The 22,890-nt window shown below is 50.0% G+C and overlaps 1 protein-coding gene across 4 annotated transcripts in view; it reads right to left on the reverse strand.

Moving 5' to 3' along the window:
- TFAP2C (transcription factor AP-2 gamma) overlaps positions 1-22,890 on the reverse strand; it is a 169,948-nt gene that overhangs the window by 104,592 nt on the left and 42,466 nt on the right. For 2 of the 4 annotated variants that reach the window (XM_027086928.1, XM_027086933.1), the window contains exons 6-7: positions 22,389-22,528; positions 3,943-4,049 (exon numbers count right to left, since the gene is read on the reverse strand). In XM_027086928.1, the coding sequence (XP_026942729.1) occupies positions 3,943-4,049; positions 22,389-22,528 (247 nt within the window). Of the gene's footprint in view, positions 1-3,942; positions 4,050-4,205; positions 4,285-15,075; positions 16,008-22,388; positions 22,529-22,890 lie in introns of those variants that run through there. The other 2 variants (XM_027086936.1, XM_027086937.1) reach the window with 2 other exon arrangements.

The following is a 22,890-nucleotide window of genomic DNA, read 5'->3' on the forward strand; positions in this document are numbered from 1 at the left end:
TTCCTTGCCTACGTGCTGTGTGGGCAGACAGTGGGCTTCTAGAAGAAGACCTTGAGGCAAGGATTTGAATGCGAGGGATCTGGTTGGGAGGTGCGTCCACAGAAGACCTGGTGGAGGGTGAGAAGTGAGGGAAGGCAGCACAGGAAGTGTCACCAGCTACCACCCGAGTGTCTGAGTGGCTGGAGCTCAATGGTGCTGGGGGGACTGGGTGCCAGCCCACTGGAAGGGACTCATGCACCATTCCTGTGAGTCACTGGCTGAGGACCGCTCCCAGGGGGCAGCAACTCCCAGTACTTCAGCTGGCCCCAAGAACGGCAAATCTCCCACCGTTACCACAGGAAGCCCTTGGGCAGAGAAATGCAGGTGCTGGTGGCTGGTGTGCACGGACACGGGGAGGATGATGGTGGGGCACCTCCAGCAGAACTTCACCTCCCTTCACTGCCAAGGTAGGATGGGGTCAGTGCCCCTGATGGTTATTTCCTCACTGGACTGTTCCTGGGACATCCATTTGGTACCCATGCCCGAACTTCCCAAGAACACCCCAGCTTCCTGGCTTGGAGCAGTGGGAGCTGACAGGATGCTTTTATCCCTGGACCGCACGACGCCTCTGACCGGCCAGGAGGTGAAGGCTGGGGGTCCCTACCTTCGTGGTTGTGTGCTAATGGCTCCATCAAACACCGCCTGGTGATAACATGGCTTTGTTTTCCCATGTCCTTTCTAAACACCTAATGGCCCTGCTACACCACTTAGGGAAATGCATGCATATGTAGCTGATTTAAACTGAGTGGCAGAGACAAGGGAACCCTCCTACACTGTTGGTGGGAATGTAAATTGGTGCAGCCACTGTGGAGAACAGTATGGAGGTTCCTTAAACAACTGAAAATAGAGCTACCATATGATCCAGCAATCCCACTTTTGGGCATGTATCTGGAAAAGACGAAAACTCTAATTCAAAAAGACACACGTGCCCCAATGTTCATAGCAGCATTATTTATAATAGCCAAGACATGGAAGCAACCTAAATGTCCATTGACAGATGAATGGATAAAGAAGATGTGGTACAGGTATACAATGGAATATTACTCAGCTATTGAAAAGAATGAAATAATGCCATTTGCAGCAACATGGATGGCCCTAGAGATTATCATACTAAGTGAAGTCAGACAAATATCGTGATAACACTTATATGTGGAATCTTAAAAAATGATACAAATGAGCTTATTTACAAAACAGAAACAGACTCACAGACATAGAAAACAAACTTATGGTTACCAAAGGGGAATGGGGGTAGAGGGATAAATTAGGAATCTGGGATTAACAGATATACATTACTGTATATAAAATGGATAAACAACAAAGGCCTAATGTGTAGCACAGGGAACTATATTCAATACCTTGTAATAATCTATAATGGAAAAGAATATGAAAAAGAATAACTGAGTCACTTTGCTGTACACCTGAAACATTGTAAATCAACTGTACGTCAATTTTTAAAAAATTAAAAATAAAATAAATAAAAAATAAATTGAGTGGTAGAACCACAAGGGATTTCTTTGTTTTCAGACACCTTATCTGATATTCCCACTTATTCTATAATAAATGTCATAAATGAACAAAGTGATGGATGAATGCACGATGTCCATCGTTATGGATTTGGCCAATGCTTGGAGAAATGCACACATCGAGATTGTTCTTTGGCAGGTAACTCCAGGCCTAGCCCCTTTAGCCACTCGACCACACCCAAATGAAGGCAAAAATTCTCTTCCTTGTTGGAAAAGACCAGAACCCACACCCAAGCCCACCCTAGGACAACCTGTGCACTTACCAGCATCAAATCTTCTTATCCCGGCTCTACACGTGACCCTGGCTTCCCACATGTTCTTCCAAAGGCAGGATTCTCCCCGCACCACCCTGCCCTGCTGCTCTGGCTTGAGAATTTTTGCAGAAGAGAACCAGAATGGCCCACAAATGGCTTTGTCTTTTCTTCCCAAATCCCAGAATTGTTAGGGATTTACCCTGGACTACACTTGTTAGTGAAAGATTAACGAATAAGAGAAATCTCCAAAATTAACACCAAGTCACCCCGTTCTGCTTTTCTCATTACACAGCACACTTTTCTTAGAAAATAAAGGGAACATAAAGATGAGGGTGGAAAAATTCCTTCTCTCTTTTCCGTCCCAACCCAACTGGGTCTCATCTGAAAACTCATGCGTCTCCTGGAGATACCACTGGCCTCATTTGTGAGTGAATTGATGCCCATACACCTGCAGACACCTGTGTCTTTCCATTTGTTAAGGGTCTCCTGCAGGCCTTGCTCTGTTCTTGCAGCTTTACTGCCTTCATTTGTTTAACCCACAATCATCTTGCAAAAAAGGGACAGTCACAGTCTGTTTACCAATAAGGACACTGAGCTCACAGCACTTTGGGACTAACCTGCTCACAGTGTTGGGAGGGGGCGAGGCCAGGGCTCATGGCAGGTAACCGGGCCGAATGCAGCAAACGAGGGAATGCACGAGTGTACGCGTGAAGGCCTGGATGGACACCCAGCAGCCACCGGCTGAGCGCCCACACACACCAGGAGCTGAGAATCCACAAAAGGCAGCAGGAGTGTTCAACATCTTCCATGGGCCCTGTATCCCGCCTCAAGTCCTGGACATCACAGCTGGGGCTTCTCCCAGAGCTGCTGGGATGTTGTGAGGTCTGCTGGACTCTGCCACCACAAAAACCCAGCACTCACAGGGACATCCTGATGCCATCCAGGTGTCCAAACGCCCTGATCCCCTGATGTTGACGCAGAGGATACAGGAAAGAAGCAAAGCAAAGGTCCAGATTCATGACAACAGAACAGCAAAACAACAATAGCAGTGGTCCAACGAGGAGAAAACCAAGACTGGGGCCTGGGCAAATGCATGTCTGGGCTCAGTCCCTCCCTCTCTCCCTTTTTGCCTCTTGGCCTCATCAACTTCAGAGTCACTCACTCTCTCCCTCAGTCATTCATCCAGTCAGTGGACATTTTCTGAGTAACTTCCATGTGCCAAGAGCTAACCACTTGCCAAACGTGAATTAGAACAAAAACAATACAGGCAGGGGACTTCCCTGGTGGTCCAGTGAGTGAGACTCTGCGCTCCCAATGTGGGGGGCCTGGGTTTGATCTCTGGTCCAGGAACTAGATCCCACATGCATGCCGCAACTAAGAGTTCGCAGGTCGCAACTAAGGAGCCCTGGAGCCACAACTAAGGAGCCCGCCTGCCACAACTAAAAACCGGCGCAACCAAAAAATAAAAAAACACAGTACAGAGAGCCCAATAGCCCCTCACAGAAGTAGGCACCATCCATCCTGGTAAAGGTGCATTCATTCATTCATTCATTCCACAAAAGGTACCGAACATCAACTCCAAGCCAGATGCTGTGGGACCCCATGCTGAACAAGCAGGCATGGTCACTGCCTTCACTCGCCGACAAAGCAACTTGGGATAGAAATTACGAACATAGGACCTTGGTCCTAAGTTCAAATCCCAGATCCCTCCTCTTTCTAACTGTGTGTCTTTGGCCGTCCTACCTAACCTCTCTGCATCTGAATTTCCTATACTACAAACAGGAGACGACGATGGACCCTAGCTCACAAGGTGTTCTGAGTCTTGAATGAATAAATACACATAATGCAACATATTGAAGCAGCCAATAACTGTTAGTTTGATCATTTCAAGCAAGCAGAGAAGACAGATATATTAACAAGAAAATGCATGATTCCAAATGGCCATAAACGCGTGGCAGGACGGAAACCTTCCACCTGTACAAGTACAACGGCTAACTGATTTGCAGTCGTTGCTGTTTCTTTGCTGTGTCAGAAAACTCCAACCTTCCTGATGAGGAGGGAAGAACCGCTCCCCTTCCCCTTCCCACCCCACAGCCCTGCCTGGAATGGCAAAGTCTTCCCCTCACCTGGAGCAGCCGGTGCCTGTCAAGAGCATCCACTCTCCAACGTTCCAGAAAGAGAAGCCAGGTTCGGTTGTGAATAACGTGGGCTTTGTCGTGTGGACCTTCGTGGTCTGTGGCAAAAGAGAAAAGGAGATGATGGTGTTTGTGGAGAGATGGAGAGGGTGGGAGCGAGGCAGGCGGTGGCTGCACTGGGGTGAGCATCTCCACAGCCCCAGCCTTGCACTGCATGTCACTTGTTGACTTACTTTCCACTCAGTGAAGGAGCCGGGCCGCCAGTGCTTTGCCCCTCGCTCACGGCCGTCTCCGCAGCACCCAGAGCCGTAGTAGACGTTTAGCGCAAAGGAGCTGAAAATTGAATGAGACAGTAAGTGAATGAATGGTGGAGGCTGTGCCCGACCCAAAGGGATGGGAGACCCTGGCACACTTGGCAGGGTGGGAGGGGGCCTCCCGACTGGACTTAGGGGCAGGTTGCGCCCCGTCCTGGGCCCGGCTAGCACTGCCCCATCGCATGCTCCAAGGGGAGGGCCGTGCTGACCTGACCCTTCCCACAGGCAGGACCACTCTTCAATCCCACCAAGGCCCCATCACACTGCCCTCGGTGACTGGCTTGTTTTATTTCCAGAAGCTTCTTTTCTCCCCACCCAACCCCCCTCGATTGCCTAGAAGCCTCTTTAGCAGCTTTCTGAGTTTCGAACACCTGTGCATCTGATGACAGGCAGCACCATCACTGACACGCTCCTGCGGCCTGACGGAATCACACCCAGGAGCAAGAAGGGACTCAGGCCGGACCCAGAAAGCTGGGGCTGCCCCATGTGGCTCGGGGAGACCCACTGGGGGCAGAAGCCCCTCCCTGAGAAGAGGCTTCTCGCAGGGGTCTGCAGTTGTTACATGGAGGAGGGGGGATTCCTCCACGTTTCCCTTCTCCCCCACCTCTCCATTTCTGTTGGCCCAGCCGCTCTCTACGGAACCCAAGGACCCAGGCAGAGCTGGTGCTTTTCTTTTGGGGGTGACAGCTAGCTACTGAAAGCCTTTATGCATCTTGCAGACTGGTGGTCCTGGGAGAAGCCAGCTCAGAGACGTGTCCCTTTGGCCCAAGCAGTGGGTTTGTTGTGGTGAATAATGTGGTTGAAAACTTGTCGGCAGCAACTGAAATTGGGAGGAATTGTGTACTGTTTGTTTTTAAACTTTTTTAAAATTATATTTATTTATCTATTATTATTATTATTTTGGCTGTGTTGGGTCTTCATTGCTGCGCGCAGGTTTCCTCTAGTTGCAGCGAGCGGGGGCTACTCTTTGTTGCGGTGCGCGGGCTTCTCATTGTGGTGGCTTCTCTTGTAGAGCACAGGCTCCAGGCGCACGGGCTTCAGTAGTTGTGGCGTGCAGCCTTCAGTAGTTGTGGCTCACAGGCTGTAGAGCACAGGCTCAGTAGTTGTGGCGCACGGGCTTAGTTGCTCCACGGCATGTGGAATCTTCCCGGACCAGGGATCGAACCCATGTCCCCTGCATTGGCAGGTGGATTCTTAAGCACTGCGCCACCAGGGAAGTCCTGTGTATTGTTTGGATCACATGGAATTGTCATTTCTGTAGGCCCCAAATGCTCAAATATTGGCAATCTTATCTGGTATGGTAACTTAAATTGAGATTGTTCACTCAGTCCTGAAAAACTGAAGACCAGGCAGCAGTGGGCTGGCGTGGAACAGCGGGTGCTTCCTTTAGATGGCAACACATCGGCTTACCCCAGGCCTCACCCCTCCCTTTCGTTCAGGAGTCTAAAGTTCACAGCCTGCCAGGTGCCATGGACCAGCATGGTTTAACTTATGCTAGACTGAGTTAGCTTCTTTCTTTCTTCCTTTCTTCCTTCCTTCCTTCCTTCCTTTCTCTTTCTTCATTTCTTCCTTCCTTTTTTCTCTTTCTTCCCTTCCTTCCTTCCTTTCATTCATTCTTTTCTTTCATTCATTCATTCATTTGTTCATTCATTTATCTGTTAGTTCACTCATTCATTCATTCACTCATTCATTCAACAAGATGTTCCAAGTGCTTACCATGAGTCAGGCACTGTTCTCAGCACTGAGGATACCGCTGGGAACAAGACAACAAAAATATGGGGGGGGCTTCCCTGGTGGCGCAGTGGTTGGGAGTCCGCCTGCCGATGCAGGGGACACGGGTTCGTGCCCCGGTCCGGGAAGATCCCACATGCCGCGGAGTGGCTGGGCCCGTGAGCCATGGCCGCTGAGCCTGCGCGTCCGGAGCCTGTGCTCCGCAACGGGAGAGGCCACAACAGTGAGAGGCCCGCATATCGCAAAAAAAAAAATATGGGGGGAAACAGGCAAAAAGAATCTAAATGCACGACATGTACAGACCGTGGATGGTGACGAATGCTACTGCGAAAATCAAACAGAGAAAGTGGGCTAGAAGTGCTGCGGGGCGGGGCGAGCGAAGAAGGCCTCCCTGAGATGGTGACATTGGGGGAATCCTGCAGGAGGTGAGGGGTGAGCTGGGATCTCTGGAGAAGAGCATGCCAGGTGCAGGGGCCAGCAAGAGCAAAGCCCCGAGGCTACAGTGTATTGCGCTGGTGCCAGTTAAGAGGAAAAGAGAATATTTCTTGTACTCTTACATCTGTCAAAGAGTGGAGAGGGAGGAAGATTGCTGGAGCATAGGTCATGTGTCTCAGGAGAAAGGAGAGAGCATGTTTTTCTTACATCACCATTTCCACGATCCATCTGGCCCCTAAGAACCTGTGTTTGTGACCCCTACATGATGGTGGTCTCGTTAAAATGGGACAAGAGCACCAAGAGGCTGGGAGGGCATCAGGCATAGAAAGCGCCCCCCAACTTTCCTGTCTCCTATTGGTAGAGCAGCACCGCACTCTCATCAAACTGGGACACTTCTACCACTGAGCCCACACCAGGGCCAGAGCCCCACAACCTCGCCCTTTGACCTCGGGGCCCCCTTGCTGATATTCCGGCTGCTTCTCTGCTCTGGTCCCTTCCTGTCCATATTTAGCAACCCCAGACCTGAGATGAGCTTAAGAGAACAAGAGCTTCCTCCTTAAGAAAGAGGGTGAGGGTGTAGGGACCCAAAGAGTCTCCCACATCAGTGGGAGGGGTGAAAATTAGAACATCGCTTATACTGGCCAATTAGGAGAGGTTTTTTCAAACATGCGTGACTCAGCAAGTCCAAAGCAGGGAATCTGTCTTCAGAAACAAATCTTTATATGAGCAAATACTTTATATAAGCAAATACACTGCTTCAAGGATATTTGCCACAGCATAACTCAAAATACTTTTAAATGAAAATAAACTAAGTAGGTAGGAGGGGGTTAGTTAAATACGTTATGATCTATTCATCTAATTGAATATAGTCATGCTGTGGGATGCAAAATTACATGGAGAATACTCAAGGGCATTCTGCTGAGTGAAAAAAAAAGTCTCAAAAGGTTATATACCATGTAATTTCATTTATATAACATTCTAGAAATGACGAAATTATAGAAATGGAGAACAGATTAGCAGTTGCCAGGGGTGGGAGGTGGCCGTGGCTATAAAACGGTAGCAGGAGGGGTCTTGAGTGGAACTTTTTATGGACTGCATGTCTGTGTCCCACCCCACCCCCAAAAATTCATGTTGAAATCCTAACCCCCAGTGAGATAGCATTAGGAGGTGGGGCCTTTGGCCTTTGGGAGGTGCTAAGGTCATGAGGGTGGAGCCCTCATTAATGGGATTAGTGCCCTTATAAGAGGCCAGAGAGCCTCCTTGCCCATCCACCATGTCAGGACACAGCGAGAAGCTGCCCTGTGTGGAAAGCAGGCAGCAGGGTGCCTGGCATTGGAAGGTCTCATGAGGGTGAGCACAGCCACTAATAAATTAACAGCAGTGGGGATTTCCCTGGCTGTCCAGCGGTTAAGACTCCATGCTTCCAACGCAGGGGGTTTGGGTTCGATCCCTGGTCGAACCATGGCCAAGCCGTGCTAAGACCCCACGTGCCAGCATGGCCAAAAAAAAAAAGGTGTAAAAATAAATAAATAAATATTTATTTATTTGGTTGCGCTGGGTCTTAGTTGCAGCAGGTAGGCTCCTTAGTTGCAGCATGCATGTGGGATCTAGTTCCTTGACTAGGGATTGAACCTGGGGCCCCTGCATTGGGAGCGTGGAGTCTTAACAAATGCACCACCAGGGAAGTCCCAAAATATAAAAATAAATTGATAGCAGTGAACGCTTAGGTGGAGAAGTCTGCTCTATGATTTCCTGTATTTTCCAAATTTTCTCCCAATAAATATGCATTATGCTAATATAATGAAAACAAATTTCATGGTGGAAGAAGGAAGAAACTTATAGATCTCTCACTGAAAGCAGGAAGCACTACTTTGCCCAGATTCAAAACCCTTACCCATCCCCGGAACAAACTGTCCACTTCCTGATTCCCCAACACACCCTGATCCCGCTACCCCAGAGCTCACCTCACTGTCCCTGTACACACTCCACCCTCTCACCATGATTCAGTTCATATATTACCTTCTCCAGGAAACCACCTCAGGGGCTGACCCCAAGGGGCCTCCCCAAGCCAGCATGCCCCACTCCATGAGGAATTCCCCAAGGGCGGAGCTGATCTTTCTTCTCTTGGTCTCCCTTACTGGCCAGTCCCCTATCAGGGGCCCGTAAACTACCATGGAAGGATGCAGTGCCATGGCTAAGAGCACAGGAGCAGGTGGACTCCTGATTCCGCCCCTTCCAGCTGTGAAACTGTGAGGCTCAGAGCCTCAACTTCTTCCTGTAACACTGGGCCAGCTAGGACTTTCATAAAGATAACACGATCCCTCACATGATGATCATTTTACAAAGTAATTGCTGTAAAGTTTGGAAAGCAGGTATGTCAAGTGCCCAGCACAGCAGCTTGCTTAGTCCCTGCTTGTTTGTGTTAATAATCAAGAATGACTAAAGAAACAAGCTGTGGGTGTGGCTTAGATAGGCATTCCAGGCAAAGATCCCCAACACTCAGCGGGTCAGAGGGCTGAGTGTAGTGGCCAAGGTCGCCTGCGAGTCCAGGAGCCTCAGAACTAAAGCAGCAGTGGTGACGATAAAGAAGAGAATGTGGGGTGGGGGGTGGGAAGGAAGCGGGAAAGGAGGGGGAAGAGGGAGAGGGGAGAAGTGGGGGACGGGAGGAGAAAGAGAGAAATATTCATGGTGGAAGAGGAGGAAGACGAACAAGGGGTAGAGCGGAAGTGGGAGGAGAAAGAAATACGCTCCTCTTATTCAACCCTTATAAGCACCTACGAGCACCGCCCAAATTCACCTCCTGGCCCCAGGTGGCTGCTGCAGTTCTTTAGCCACCACATCCAACTCCTGACCAGCAAGCATGAAGAAAGAGGAGGGGTAGGGCACTGCCCAGAGATTACGCACATCCCACTGGCTAGAGCCTAGGCACATGGTCTCGTCAAGCTGCAAGGGACCCTGGGAAATGCGGTCGTTATTCCAATGACTTTGTGGCCACCTAAAGGTTGGGGGTTCTTTCATTAAAAGCAGAGTCTCTGCTATTCACACATGAGGAAACGGAGGCACAGAGAGAAAAGTAACTTGCTACGCAGACTGTAAGTGAAGGAATTTGTAGCAGGCAGAATAAAGCTACCCTCCACCCCCAACCAAATATATCAGGTCCTAATCCCTGGATGTTATATGGGAAAAGATGTGATTAAATTAGCAATCTTGAGGGACTCCCTGGCGGTCCAGTGGTTAAGACTCCGCGCTTCCACTGCAGGGGGGCACGTGTTCGATTCCTGGTCAGGGAACTAAGATCCCACAAGCCGCATGGTACGGTCAAAGAAAAAAAAGGTAAATTAGGAATCTTGAGTTGGGGACATTATCCTGGATTACCCAATAGGCTCTAAATGCAATCACATGTACCCCTACAAGAGGGAAGCAGCGGGCAACTTGAAGATGCTGTCCTTGAAGACTGGAGTGATGTGAGCACAGGTCAGGGATCACCAGCAGCCACCAGGAGCTCGAAGAGGCGAAGAAGGATCCTCCCCCGGAGCCTCTAGAGGGAGCACGTCCCCGCCCACACCTTGACTTCAGCCCTGAGGCACTGACTTCAGACCTCTGGCCTGCTGACTGTGAGAGAAGAAATTTCTGTTGTTTTTAAGCCACCAAGTTCACGACAGTTTGTTACTAACCTAGGCACAGGGAACTCACCCAGACTCCAGACAAACCCAGGCTGCCTGGCTCCAATGATCATGTTCCTTATGTCTATGATACCAGGAGCCCCCAAAAGGAACTGCAATGGAAAAAAAGGTTGGGGCCTTTCCCAGCACTCTGAGTCAGAGATCTGGACTCTGAACACCTGCGCCTGCCCCTGTGTCAGGCCATGTCCCCTAGCACCGGGCAGTCCCAGCCCCAGGGCCACAGGATGCTGCACTCCGTCACACTGCCAGCAATTTCCCCAGTCCAGGGGCTGGAGTGAGCAAGGAGGGGAGACCTAATTTAGGATGAGCTCACTGAGAGGGTTATTTATTCTATTGCTGGGCCATCAGCGTTTCCATGTGGTGCCCACGCGCTGAGCCAGGAGGTTGTGAGGTGTCCCCAGAGAACTGCAGCTTGTGGGCAAATCTTATGGGGTGTAAACAAGCCCAAGCCATCTTCTCTTTCTTTTAATTTTTTTTTCTTTTTTCCCTTCTGCATGTCTATTTCATATCCTACCCTATGTCTCACCAAATTGGGTTCACTGATAATGAAACAGGCCAGCCACGCGGAAACCTGGGGCATATTCTTACAATCTCCCTTTCCCTCTGCCCACATCTTGTCCATCACCAAGTCCTGTTGATTCTGCTTCCCACGCATCTTTGGACTCCATCCACTTCCCCCCATCGCCACCATCCCCATCCTAGCCCAGGTTCCCTCCACCTCTCTCCTGCCCACCAAGCTGGCCTCCTGCTTCCACACTGGCCTCCTTTAATCCATTCCTCGTGCTGCTGGAGTCCCTTGTGCCACATGAAAATCATATCAGACCACCACTGTGAATTGAAGTGTCCCCCCAAACTCATGTCCACCTGAAACCTCAAATATGACCTTTTTTGGAAATAGGGTCTTTGCAGGTGTAATTAGTTAAAATGAGATCATACTGGATTAGGGTGGACCCTAAGACCAGTGCTGATAAGAGGACAGTACACACAGGGACACACATAAAAGAGAGCCATAAAAGAGAGCCATGTGAAGACGGAGGCAGAGACCGGAGTGATACAGATGCAGACCAAAGAACAGCAAGAATCGGCGGGAACCCCCAGAAGCTGGAAGCGGCCGGGAAGGATCTTTCTCTAGACCCATTAGAGGGAGCACGACCCTGCTGACGCCTTGATTTCAGACTTCTTACTTTCTGAATTCCAACAGAGTGCATTTCTCTTGTTTTAAGCCGCACCGTTGTTTATTATTACTATTATTAATTATTAGTACTATAGCAGCCCCAGAACAACTCATACAGCTCCTCCCCGCCCCTGCTCCGCCCTCACTTCACTCCCATCAAGGGCAGCCTGGCTCTCAGGATAATGATGCAGCTCTTCTCCTTGGCTTCCAAACTCCTCCAAGATCTGGCCCAGCCCACACCCATGCGCATCTCCCACCGGGTCTCTCTCTCCGCTCCAGCCTTCTGCTTTTTGTCCCTTGGTTTTTCCATGTTCTTTTCCTCCACGGTCTTGCCACTTGCTGCTCCCTCTGCCTAGAACTCTGCACCGGACGTGGTCTTGGTGGCTGGGAGAGGGGTGGGCCTGAGAACCAGTACCTGGGGCCTCAGTTTCCCCTGGTTCCCCGTGGGGTGCCTCCAGCCAGAGCAGGGGTAAAGCCTGGAAGGGAACTTGGCTCCCACTGAGCGCTGACTTTGCAGAAGTTTCCATGGGTTTTCGGTTTCTGAGTATTCAGCCCAGTGTCCTTCACTCCAAAAGGTGTACCTGCCATGCTGGCCATATATGGATTTCTTTTCTTTAAGAGCATGTCTGTTTTAGCTCCAAATTCTGAACATGACCTGCTGGGTGTTTTTCATCTGGCACCTCAACAACCAAATTCTGTGACTTCCAGGTCATCCTGCATCTACTTGCTTCATGTTCTCCCTGTGAAAGGCCCTTTGTTGCTCTCAGGAAGTGTCCCAATAACAAAGGACAGTTAATTTCACTCCTCTCTCTGGGCTGGTCACGGGCCAGAAGGGAGGGGAGGTGAAGGACCATTGGGATAAGGGTCAACGTCCCCTCTAGAACATAAGCTCCGTGCGGGCGCAGGGTCCAGCCTGCCCTCTGCTGCACCCAGAGCAGCCCGAGGGTGTTCTGTGAACTGATCGTGGCGGACAGCTCTTCTTCCACGCCCAGCACCTGCTCACCTCTGTCTACGTTCCTCGGTTCCCCTGATTTACTTTATTCCATAAGTTCTCTGGCTCAGACTGTGGGGAACCTGTGAGAGCCCAAGCCAAACAGACCATCCTGTTCCACGGGTTCAGGGAGAAGCGTGTGACCCCATCAGAGCCAGTGACTCACAAAGACACTGTCACTGGGGCTTCTGGGAAACTCCTTGTTCCCCTCGTTCTGGAATAAGGAAGCTCATGTTGCCCTGGAGCTGCTGGCGGCCATCTTATTAGACCGAAAAGAGGGACCGATGAAAGGAAGGAGAACTCAGTCCTTTTTCTATTCTTAGAGCCCCGGATCCAGCTTTCCCTAAAGCCAGATTTGATTCACCCCCAGGGATTACTGTTGTTATATAAATTGTTCATTTTTTTCCCTTAAATTAGTGTGCATTGGGTTTTTGGACATATATAGCCACAGTAGGCCTGCCCACTTATTCATATGAATGAATGAATACATGAATGAAGAACTAAACTCCAGTTCAAGCCAATGGATATTGTCAGCACCCTGCCCACATATCCAGAACACAGGGCTTTGCACTGTGCACTGAGGGGAAGGCTTGGACCCCACCCTCAGAGTTCAGAGTTTAGGGCCACCCAGATGTCCACCGAGGCCTCCTGGGCCTTGAGATGACCCTGGACCTCTCATTCCCTGTCCCATGAAAGTCCAAAGCCCTCCCAAGATTTCTGTGAATTCCAGGTCATCTGAGCTTCTCACAGGCCCCTCAGATTCTGAGTCCTCTTCACTGAGTTGACATGGCAGGCGGATCCTCATGCGCCTCTGTGCTTTCTCTCCTCCACACCATGAAGAGCCAGATGGGGAAAGCATCTCTTTCCACACACTACCCCCTTCTCCAGTCTCCTGAGTCATTCACAGGGAACGGCGTTGGCTGGGAAGGGGTGGGCTCAGGGCCTACGGCTCAGCCTGCAGAGTTTCTAATTGATCTTCAGACCTCCTTGTTCTAGGAAGACGTTCAGCCACACCAGCCACTAAGGGTCGTCACCTACCAGCTCCAGCACGTGTAATTCTCAGCCCCTGCAAATTCTCTGCCTCTTCCCTGCTCTCCCGTACAGATTCCTGCCGCCTGCAATGCAGACACAACCCACCCTCAGGCCTAGCCTCACGGCAGCTTAGTATTTTTCACAAACCAAGACAGTTTCCTCCCTAATAGGGATACTCGGGCCACCATGATGGTCTTTTTTTTTAATATACATAAATTTATTTATTTGGTTTTTTTTTTTGTCTCTGTTGGGTCTTCCTTGTTGTGCGCGGGCTTTCTCTAGTTGCGGCGAGCGGGGGCTACTCTTCGTTGCGGTGCGCGGGCTTCTCATTGCGCTGGCTTCTCTTGTCGTGGAGCACGACTCTAGGCATGCGGGCTCAGTAGTTGTGGCTCACGGGCTCTAGAGTGCAAGCTCAGTAGTTGTGGCACACAGGCTTAGTTGCTCCGTGGCATGTGGGATCTTCCCGGACCAGGGCTCGAACCCGTGTCCCCTGCATTGGCAGGCAGATTCTAAACCACTGCACCACCAGGGAAGTCCCACCATGGTTTTTAATTGTTTTCACTCTACTGCAAAAGTTGAAATGATTTCAGTTGCCGTTTAGAGGGAGCATCAACAGTATGCCAAATGCTGTTCTGGGCCCGTCTTGCAGATGACAAAATTGAGGCTCAGAGAAATTAAATAACCTGCCCAAGATCACATAGCTTGTGAATGCAAGAGCCTGCATCCCAAAGTCCAGACTCCTTACTTTTCCAGTTGAAAGACAAGTCCTCCCGTGGTGACTCCTTGATAGAGGGTTGGGCCAGAGTCTTCATTTAGGCCAATGTTGCCCAGGGGAACTCTCTTTGATGGTGGAAACGTTCTGTATCTTCACATGAGGCTCTCAAGCACTTGCAGTATGGCTTGTGTGACTGAGGATCTGAACATTTTACATCATATTTTGATTAATTTAAATTGAGATTTACATTGCCACACATGGCTAGTGGCCACCATCAGACACCATTTCAGAAGAAACTGTTAATATGATTTAGACTGAGCTTTGTACAAGGGAAAAGGGAAACCCTACTGTCTTAAAGAAGGAGGGACACCGTCCCAGTCTCTCACCGGACCAGTCATGGTGGACCGGTGGCCCAGGGGACAGCCACCCCATCCCATGAAGCCTGTCTCTCATGTCTCCTCCTAGGACCTCACTCCGTTCCTGGCCGGGGCCGTGCTCTGCCCTGCCTTGCCCAGGCTGGGCCCTCTGTCTAGAGGATTCTCTGTCCTCTCTCTCTCCTGAACCACTGGTCTGGTTACTTCCCACACATCCTAGTCTCAGCTGACATATTATTCCCACCAGGGAGCTGTCCTTGACCCCAGGGTTGGGTCCACATAGCACACCACCCTTTCCTCTCTAACGCGCAGCACAGTTGTAACTAAGTTTGTGTGAACTGCTTGCATGGTAACCATCTCTTCTGCTTCCCTCGAGGGCTAGCAGTGCGTCCGCTTTATCCCTCGTGTATCCTTAGCAAGCTGCTCAGAGCTTGGTGCATAGAAGAAGCTCAAATGAATGAACCAGTCAACTGAGCTAGAGACTGAAAATGCCAAACCTTCAATTCTCTAACACTCCCCTCTGATCTAGATGAGCGGGCAAAGTTTTTCTTTAAAGGACCAGGTAGTCAAAATGATAGGCCTTGTGGGCCATACAATCTCTGTTGCCATTACTCAGCTTTGCCATCGTAGGGCAAAAGCAGCCACAAACACTATGTAAATGAATGGGCATCGCTATTCCAATAAAACTGTATTTAGAAAACCAGGTAGTGGGCCAGATTTGGTCTCCAGATGGTAGTCTGGCGACCTCTGTTCCGGACTTGAACGGGGAACATCCAGCGAAAAGCAACGAGAGAGGGGCAAAGCGGAGACTCAACGGCTCAAGTGCCTGGAGGGAGCACGGCCGAGCATGCCCTCCAGCTCTCTGCCCCTCCACTGATGGGAGCAAAAGGAAACTTCCCCAGTGGGGCTCTTGGGCAAGACTTTGGGGATGCTTCCCGATGCAGAGGAAGGGAGTAGATGAGCCCAAGTCCCCTGGTTTGAGACTCTGGCCAGGGCACAGAACCAACTCCCAGAGCCAGGGAAGTTGTGCCTACAATGGAACCCATTGATGGAGAACAAGGGTGGTGTTGAAAGCTGGTGCGTCGCTTGTCACGGTTCGCCAAGGGGATGCGGTAAGCTGGGCTTTCTTCACATCCTGATGTTGCTGCCGATCTGGCGCAGGGGGCCTTCCTGTCCTCGGGAGAGCCCCCGAGCCCCGCTCAGGAGTGCGTTCTGCCCTTTGTTCTGGCTGATGGAGCCGGGAGCTGGGCTGCTCCAACTCTAAGACATACCAGTGATTCCTCTGGCTGCTGGAGGCCTTTCCCTCTGCCCCAGCCTCCCTCCCAGGGACATGGTTACCCAAGTGCGAGATGCAGGCCTTTTTTTCAACTGCTTCCTTGGATGGGTTTGCTTTGCAGCTGTTTGTTTAACTGGCGCATTCTGCTTGGTGTTGGGCAAAGGGACTTTCTCTTTCATGAAGGAAGCCCTTTGTTTCACAGGTATTCCTAAGAGTCGCTTCCACTGTGGTCCCCAAAGCATCTGCCCTGAGGGAGGAGGGCGGGGGAGGGAAAGAAGGAAAGCATCCGAGGCCTTGGCATGGGGTCCTCTGCTCACCCCGTCCTCACCCACTGGAATGACAGAGGTACACAAAGGGCTGGTTCTCCTGAGGCAAGACCAGCTCCAAGGCAGGGGACTCCCCTAAAGGGGGGCAGGTGTGCATCCCACAGGCCAGTGCAGAGACCGCGGGGCTTTCTGGCAAACCCTACTTGGCTCCACCTTGTTGAAATCTTAGGCAAATGCCTGAACCTCCAAGAGCCTCATCATCCCATTTTCCTTGTCCCATCATAATGCTGGTGATGCCTTAGGGAAAACGCGTGCGGGGTGCCTGCCACACAGGGGATGTCCAGTAAAGGGGCCATGGCTATTCTAAGGGCCTTCTATTCTGTGGTCTCTGCTTCTCTTGGTGAGCCAACTTTGTTCTCTCAGAGCAGCTGTTCTCTGGGGCTGGAACTGGCCCCAGCCTCACAGTCATCTGACATCACGAGCAGAAATGAGAGAAATCCCAGGGAAGGACTCCGATTGGCTTAGCTTGTGTCACGTGCCTGGACCCACCACCCTGGTGCTCAGTCACCTGACCACACCTAGACTCCAGGAGAGAACACTGTGACTGGCCATTGCTATCAGAATCACACAGATCAGTTTCCCAGAAGGACGGCAGTGCAGCTCAGGGAAGACACGGCAAAGTGAGTCCATTACACACTCCCGTGTGGCACTTTATGGGAAAGCACTGCCCAGCAGCCTGGGATTGAGACAGCCTTCCTTGGAGAATGTCAGGAAAAGCCCAGAGACATACACGGGGCTCGTCTTCCAGGAAGCTGCGAGCGTGGTGACATCCAAGTGGTACCACACCCCAGCTGAGCTGTGGCAAGCAGGGGGAGAAGGTGTCTAGAGCTAGATGAGAGCTTCTGAGGCTGCTGGGAACTAGGCATCTGGCCCAACTGGGGGAGTTACCACTTGTGAAATATACCCCCTGTGTGTCCAACACTGAGGAGGGACGGTGGTGAGTGAGACAGACACGGCCCGACCATCAGACCATGCCAGTCTAAGAGGGGAGGGAGATGGCCGTTAAACAAATAAAGGCCCAGTTAATATATAATTACAAAGTGAAAGTGATGCTGTGAAAAAAAGACGGTCAGGGATTGAACCTCAGAGGGTCAGAGAAGTCTTTTCTGAAGCTATGTCCTTTAAACTGAGAATCACAAGTGAACTGGCTCTAACCAGGTGACAGGCACTGAGAACATTCCAGCAGAGGGAACAGCATGTGCTGTGGCTCTTCCCATCATCGTGAGGCACAGGAACACCAGAGGCTTGAAGGACCGGCCCTCTGATTGGGGAAGCAAGAGGTAAGCCTACCGTGAGGCTCTCGGACGTGTTACTCACTGCGCTGCAGAGTCAGAGCCAGAATGAGAAGGGCAGAGACAGCAAGAGTCTCGTCCTCGTCCAGGGCGCCCTTTGCTTGGCTGTGATTTCCCTGGAGCTGGGAAAGCCGAACAAAGGATTGGATTTGCCACAGAACTAGTTCATAACTGACACGGTGAGCACTTGCTGCTTAGGTCTGCCCCACACTCCTCTGAGGCGCTATCACCCATCCCGTCCAAAGCAGAGTGGCAGGTGTGACCCAAACTAAGCCAATTACAACACCCTCTCCCCTCCATCTGTCTGAGGCAAGAATGGGAATGGAGCTAACACTCAAAGAAAAGCAGAGCTGCTCAGAGCTGAGTGACAAGAGAGAAACAGAGACAGACATCACTTGAGCCCCTGGGTTCAGCTGCACCTGAAGCCAGAGTTATCCCTGGCTTTTTTAGGTTCATGCGATGATTACATACCTTTTGAAATTTTTTTCTAAGTAAATCTCAGTTTAGGTTCTAACATTTGGAACCCAAATGTACATCCGAATTCAGGATGATCCAGATTGTAGAAAGGTAATACATGCATATGCTGTACAATGGGGAAACAGCTCAGTATCAAATATGATATTTCTAGAGAAGAACGTACGAATATTCATGCCAATGGGGATCAATAAAGACTGTAAAATGGCCTCATGTCAGGCTTTGCTGCCACACGAATTTGCACCAAACATAAGAAAAGCACTTTCTATTTTCACAGTGGTTTAAGGTTTTGCACCTGTGGCTAAGGGATTGCAGATCCTGAAATATATCAGAAATTCATTCAAGTAACACTTATTGGACCCCCATTAGGGGGTCTGGGCACTGTACCAGGTGTTTTCTGCAGATAACATTCTGAGCCTTTGAAACTGGACTGCAAAAGGATGAGCGACACTGCCAAGGTCATACAGCCCTAAGTACCAGGCTTAGCTTCCAAACCAAGGTTTAGCACCGAAGTCTGTACTTTTCTGTCACCCCAGTGGTTCGCAAAATCCATTCTGTGGTGAATTTTCCACTAGCACAGCACAATGAGAAAAATAAGGGCAAGATGTTGACTTTTTCAATAGATAAGATGTACTTAACCCTGGGGATTCACTTCTATTCTGATTGTCTACCTGCTTTTTAGTGCTCAAATGTTCTCTTGAAGAAGAGACAATGGTAGTGGACTCAAAAATGCCTTCACACAGCAAAAGTAACCTTCACCTATAACCTTTACCAAAGACCAGTGAGAAAATGGTACTGGTCGATGAAATTCAGAAATCCAGGAGGCCCAGAGTCCACGGGACTGATGCAGCATCCATCCACCAGGACACAGGTCTTCGTGGAAACCACAGGCAGCCTCTGCTCCCCATACCTGCAACCTGTGGTCCTGACGCAGAGACCAACGGGAAATACAACATGTGTACTTGAGACCCAGCTGATTCCTGCCGTGGCTCCCATCAAAAGCAGTTTTCTCGGGCTTCCCTGGTGGTGCAGTGGTTGAGAGTCCGCCTGCCGATGCAGGGGACGTGGGTTCGTGCCCCGGTCCAGGAAGACCCCACATGCTGCGAAGCGTCTGGGCCCGTAAGCCATGGCCACTGAGCCTGCGCGTCCAGAGCCTGTGCTCCGCAACGGGAGAGGCCACAACGGTGAGAGGCCCGCGTACCGCAAAAAAAAAAAAAAAAAAAACATATACCCTGTAAACCAGCTATCCCACAATTCCAGAAATTAGCATTTATGTCCACCAAACAGTAAATACAAATATATTAACGGCAGTTTTATTCATAATAGCCCCAAACTGGAAGCAACCCAAATGTCCATCAACAATAAAAATTAACAGTAGTATATCAATACAGTGCAGTATTACACAGCAAAGAAGAATGAACTACTGCTACTGAACCACATGGATGAATCTCACAGACATGATAATGCTGGACAAAAGAAGCAAGACACAAAAGAGGAGGTTTCTATGATGTCTGTGTTAGTTAATTTTATGTGTCAACTTAGGTGAGCCACGGTGCCCAGATATGTGACCAAACATTATTCTGGATGTTTCTGTGACAGTGATATTAACATTGATGGATTTTGAGTAAAGCAGATTGCCTTCTCTAAGGTGGTGGGGCTAATCTAATCAGTTGAAGCCCCGAAGACCTCCCAGAGTGAGAAGGAACTCTGCCAACAGATGACCTTCAGACTTGAACTACAACATCAGCCCTTCGCTGGTCTCCAGCCTGCCGGTCCACCCTGCAGATTTGGGGCCAGCCACCCTCCATAACTGCACAAGCTATTGCCCTAAAATAAATCTTTCTCTATATATTTAAGTGTCCTATTGGTTCTGTCTCTCTGGAGAAGTCAGACTAATACAACATCCACAACCAACAAAGTTCATCTATGATGATACAGATGAGATCAGTGGTCTCCTTTGGGTGGGGTGCTGAGTAGGAGGGAGAGGAAAGAGGCTTCTGGGGGCGCTGGCAATGTTCTACGTCTTGATCTGGGTGTTGGCTACACAAAGGATTATCTTTGTAAAAATTCAGCAAGCTGTGGGACTTCCCTGGAGGTCCAGTGGTTAAGACTCTGCACTTCCAATGCAGGGGGGTGTGGGTTTGATCCCTGGTCAGGGAACTAAGATCCTGCATGCCGCGCGGCTTGGCCAAAATATGGAATTAAAAAAAAAAAAACTGCGAAGAAAAAAAATTGAAACAAAAAAGAATTTAAAAATTCATCAAGCTGTATACTTAAGATCAGTGCATTTTATTTTATGTGTGTTATATCCCAATAAAAAGCATAAAAACAAAACAAGATAAAAAGATTGTTTGTCATTCCCCCAGGCTCCATCCAACACAGGGAACTTATCTTTCTCTGCAAGGAGATCCAGGGCATTGGCTGGGAGATGGCCAGGCACCAGCTGGCGGGATGAAACTGCTCAGAATACATTCATTCATCCAACAAACGTTCAGCAACACTCTACCTGGTGCTAACCACTGGGACACACAAGACTCATTCCCCGCTTGTAGGGAATTTATGCTCCTTCGTAAAGTTTCATTTTAAGGAAAGAATCACACACACGAACATAAGATTACAACCGTGACAAGTGCTGCGAAAGGAGATGCTACAGTGAAAACCAAGATTTAAGGGGATTCGACCCATTTGGGCAAATCAGAATTTCTTAAGAAAGTTGCAACCGAGCTGAGGTCTGAAGGATGAGTTAGGGGCAAAGAGGAATGGGAGTCTGGAATAGGCCCTTCCCAGAGGAACAGCAGATCCAAAGTCTCTGTGGCAGAGAGACCAGAGTGGCTGAAGCAGGGAGAACAAGGGGAAGCCCAGTGCTGGGCGAAACCCAAGGGGTCTGTGAGAGCCAGGCCACTAGACCACACTGGCCTGGGAGGCCGTGACAATGCTCAGGGTTTGATTTAAGGCAGTGGTTCTCAACTGGGAAGGGGGTAGTGTGGAGGAAGGGCGACCATGCTAGGGACCATTTGGCTATGTCTGCAAACATTTTTGGTTGTCCCATCTTGACGGGGGTGGGCAGAGTGCTACTGGCATCTAGTGGGTAGAGGCCAGCTTGGTAAACATCCTACAGTGCCCAGGATGCCCTACGATAGAGAATTATCAGGCCCCAAATGTCAATAGTGCTGAGGTTGAGAAACCCAGCTCTAAGAGAAAAAGACCTTTGGGGGTTACAAGCAGAGAGTGGAGGGTCATGTGACCAGAGTTGTATTCTGAAAACTCCCTCTGGCAGCAGTGTGGAAAAGGGAACAGTCTAATAATAACAACAGCAGCAGCAACCACAGCATCTCCCTCTTTATCGAACACCTACTATTTGCTAGACACCATGCCAAGCCCTTTATGAGCATCACAGCGCTCAGTCCCAAGAGAGCCCCATTTTACAGATGAATGAAGCGAGTGCCGGGGAGGGAAATTCATTCACCTAGGATCGCGCAGCTGGACAGTGGTGGACTTGGGCTCTGGAACCCTGTGATGCCTCTTTAGCCCGACCTGAGCAGGAACAGGCTTCCATCTGCTCTAGCCGCAGCTCAGAGATACTTGCTCCATCCTTCCTGTGGACCTAAGGGGCTGGTCCCTGTGAAGCATCATGCCTCCCGCCCACAAACTGTTCAGACATCATACTTCTCCCCCGCAAATTACATGAGAAGGACACAACTAATCATTCCTGCCGCATGGAATTATTCTGGAGAGTAAACAGGTGGAGACCCACCCCTTGGTCAATTAGGGCTGCCCTTTAATCCTGCCTGTGTTGTTAAACATGCTGTATTAAGACCATATTTTTTGTAGGCACAGAAGAGGGAAATCATGTAATGGCCCCCAGAAAGAGCTCCTGGTTCCTTGTAGCAGGCCGGCTTCCAGCCCCCCAAGGGATGCCCCTCCCTGGCCTCCTTTGTTGCATTTCTGCAGAAGGAAAGGCGGGCCCAGCACCTACCAAATGCTGGGAGGCCCCTGGATGGAACCCTGCAGGAAGAGCTTCTCTGGGAGAGGTCAGATCCCGACAACCAGGTTGCCAGGATTTGGGGGCCTTCCCTGGGGTAGTGTTAACCCAGAAGAAAGGGATAGAATTGTTGGGGACCCCATCCTCTTTCTTCTGGTAACAGCACCCATTTTCATCTGGGGAGCCACACCTCTCCATCACTTTCAGTCCATATTATCTTCCACAGTTGACGCCCCGCCCACTCCAGGTCACATGATCTCACGTGGCCAAACAGCATGTTCCAGTCCGGTCCAGGGAATCCCTAGGGACTGGTTCCCCAGGCACCTGCCCAGCCGCCCACTGACGCTCAATCCTAGGCACTCAGAATTTTGTAGAGGAAGAAAATCTCTTTCCACTGAGACTGCTAACTTGGAAGGCCTTCATCTGACCAGGGGTCCCCTCACGAGGACAGCCAGTCTGAGAGTGAAAACAACAGAAAGGTCAAGACCACACCTGAAAAAGTCATGTGAGCCCCAGGTCAGCTTGTGCACTCTCGGACTTTTCACACACCCAAGCCAATAAGCTGCACTTTTTGCCAAAGCTGCTTTGAACTAAGGTTTCTGATACTTGCAACCAAGGAGTTTCAACGTGGATCCTACCTCAATTCCACAGGTATCTGCTGCGTGCTGGGTCAGGCTCAGTCCATGCCAGCCACTGTGGGTCCTTACGGTGAAGTAGACTACAGGTCTCCAGCCACGAGGAGATGACAGAAAAGAAAAATCTTTTCTATTACCTGCATCTGGGCAATAAAAGGGATCAGAAGCAAAAGAATCAGTCCAGTCTCCTTCCATTGTGAATCACAGAAATCTGATTCATATGTGTCTAAGGAACAGTGGAAATTTATTGGCTCATATAACAGCAATATCGGGACTTCCCTGGTGGTCTGGTGGCTAAGACTCCGCACTCCCGATGCAGGGGGCCTGGGTTTGATCCCTGGTCAGAGAACTAGACCCCGCATGCGGCAGTGAAGATCCCGCATGCGGCAAAGAAGATCCCACATGCCGCAACTAAGACCCGGCACGGTCAAATTAAATAAGTAAATAAATAAATATTTTTAATAAATAAATAAAAGCACTGTCAACTTTAGGAATGGCTAAATCC

The sequence above is a fragment of the Aethalodelphis obliquidens genome, unplaced genomic scaffold (genome assembly GCF_003676395.1).
Source record: "Aethalodelphis obliquidens isolate GAN/ISIS:26980383/991018 unplaced genomic scaffold, ASM367639v1 scaffold57, whole genome shotgun sequence".
NCBI classification, from domain to species: Eukaryota; Metazoa; Chordata; class Mammalia; order Artiodactyla; family Delphinidae; genus Aethalodelphis; species Aethalodelphis obliquidens.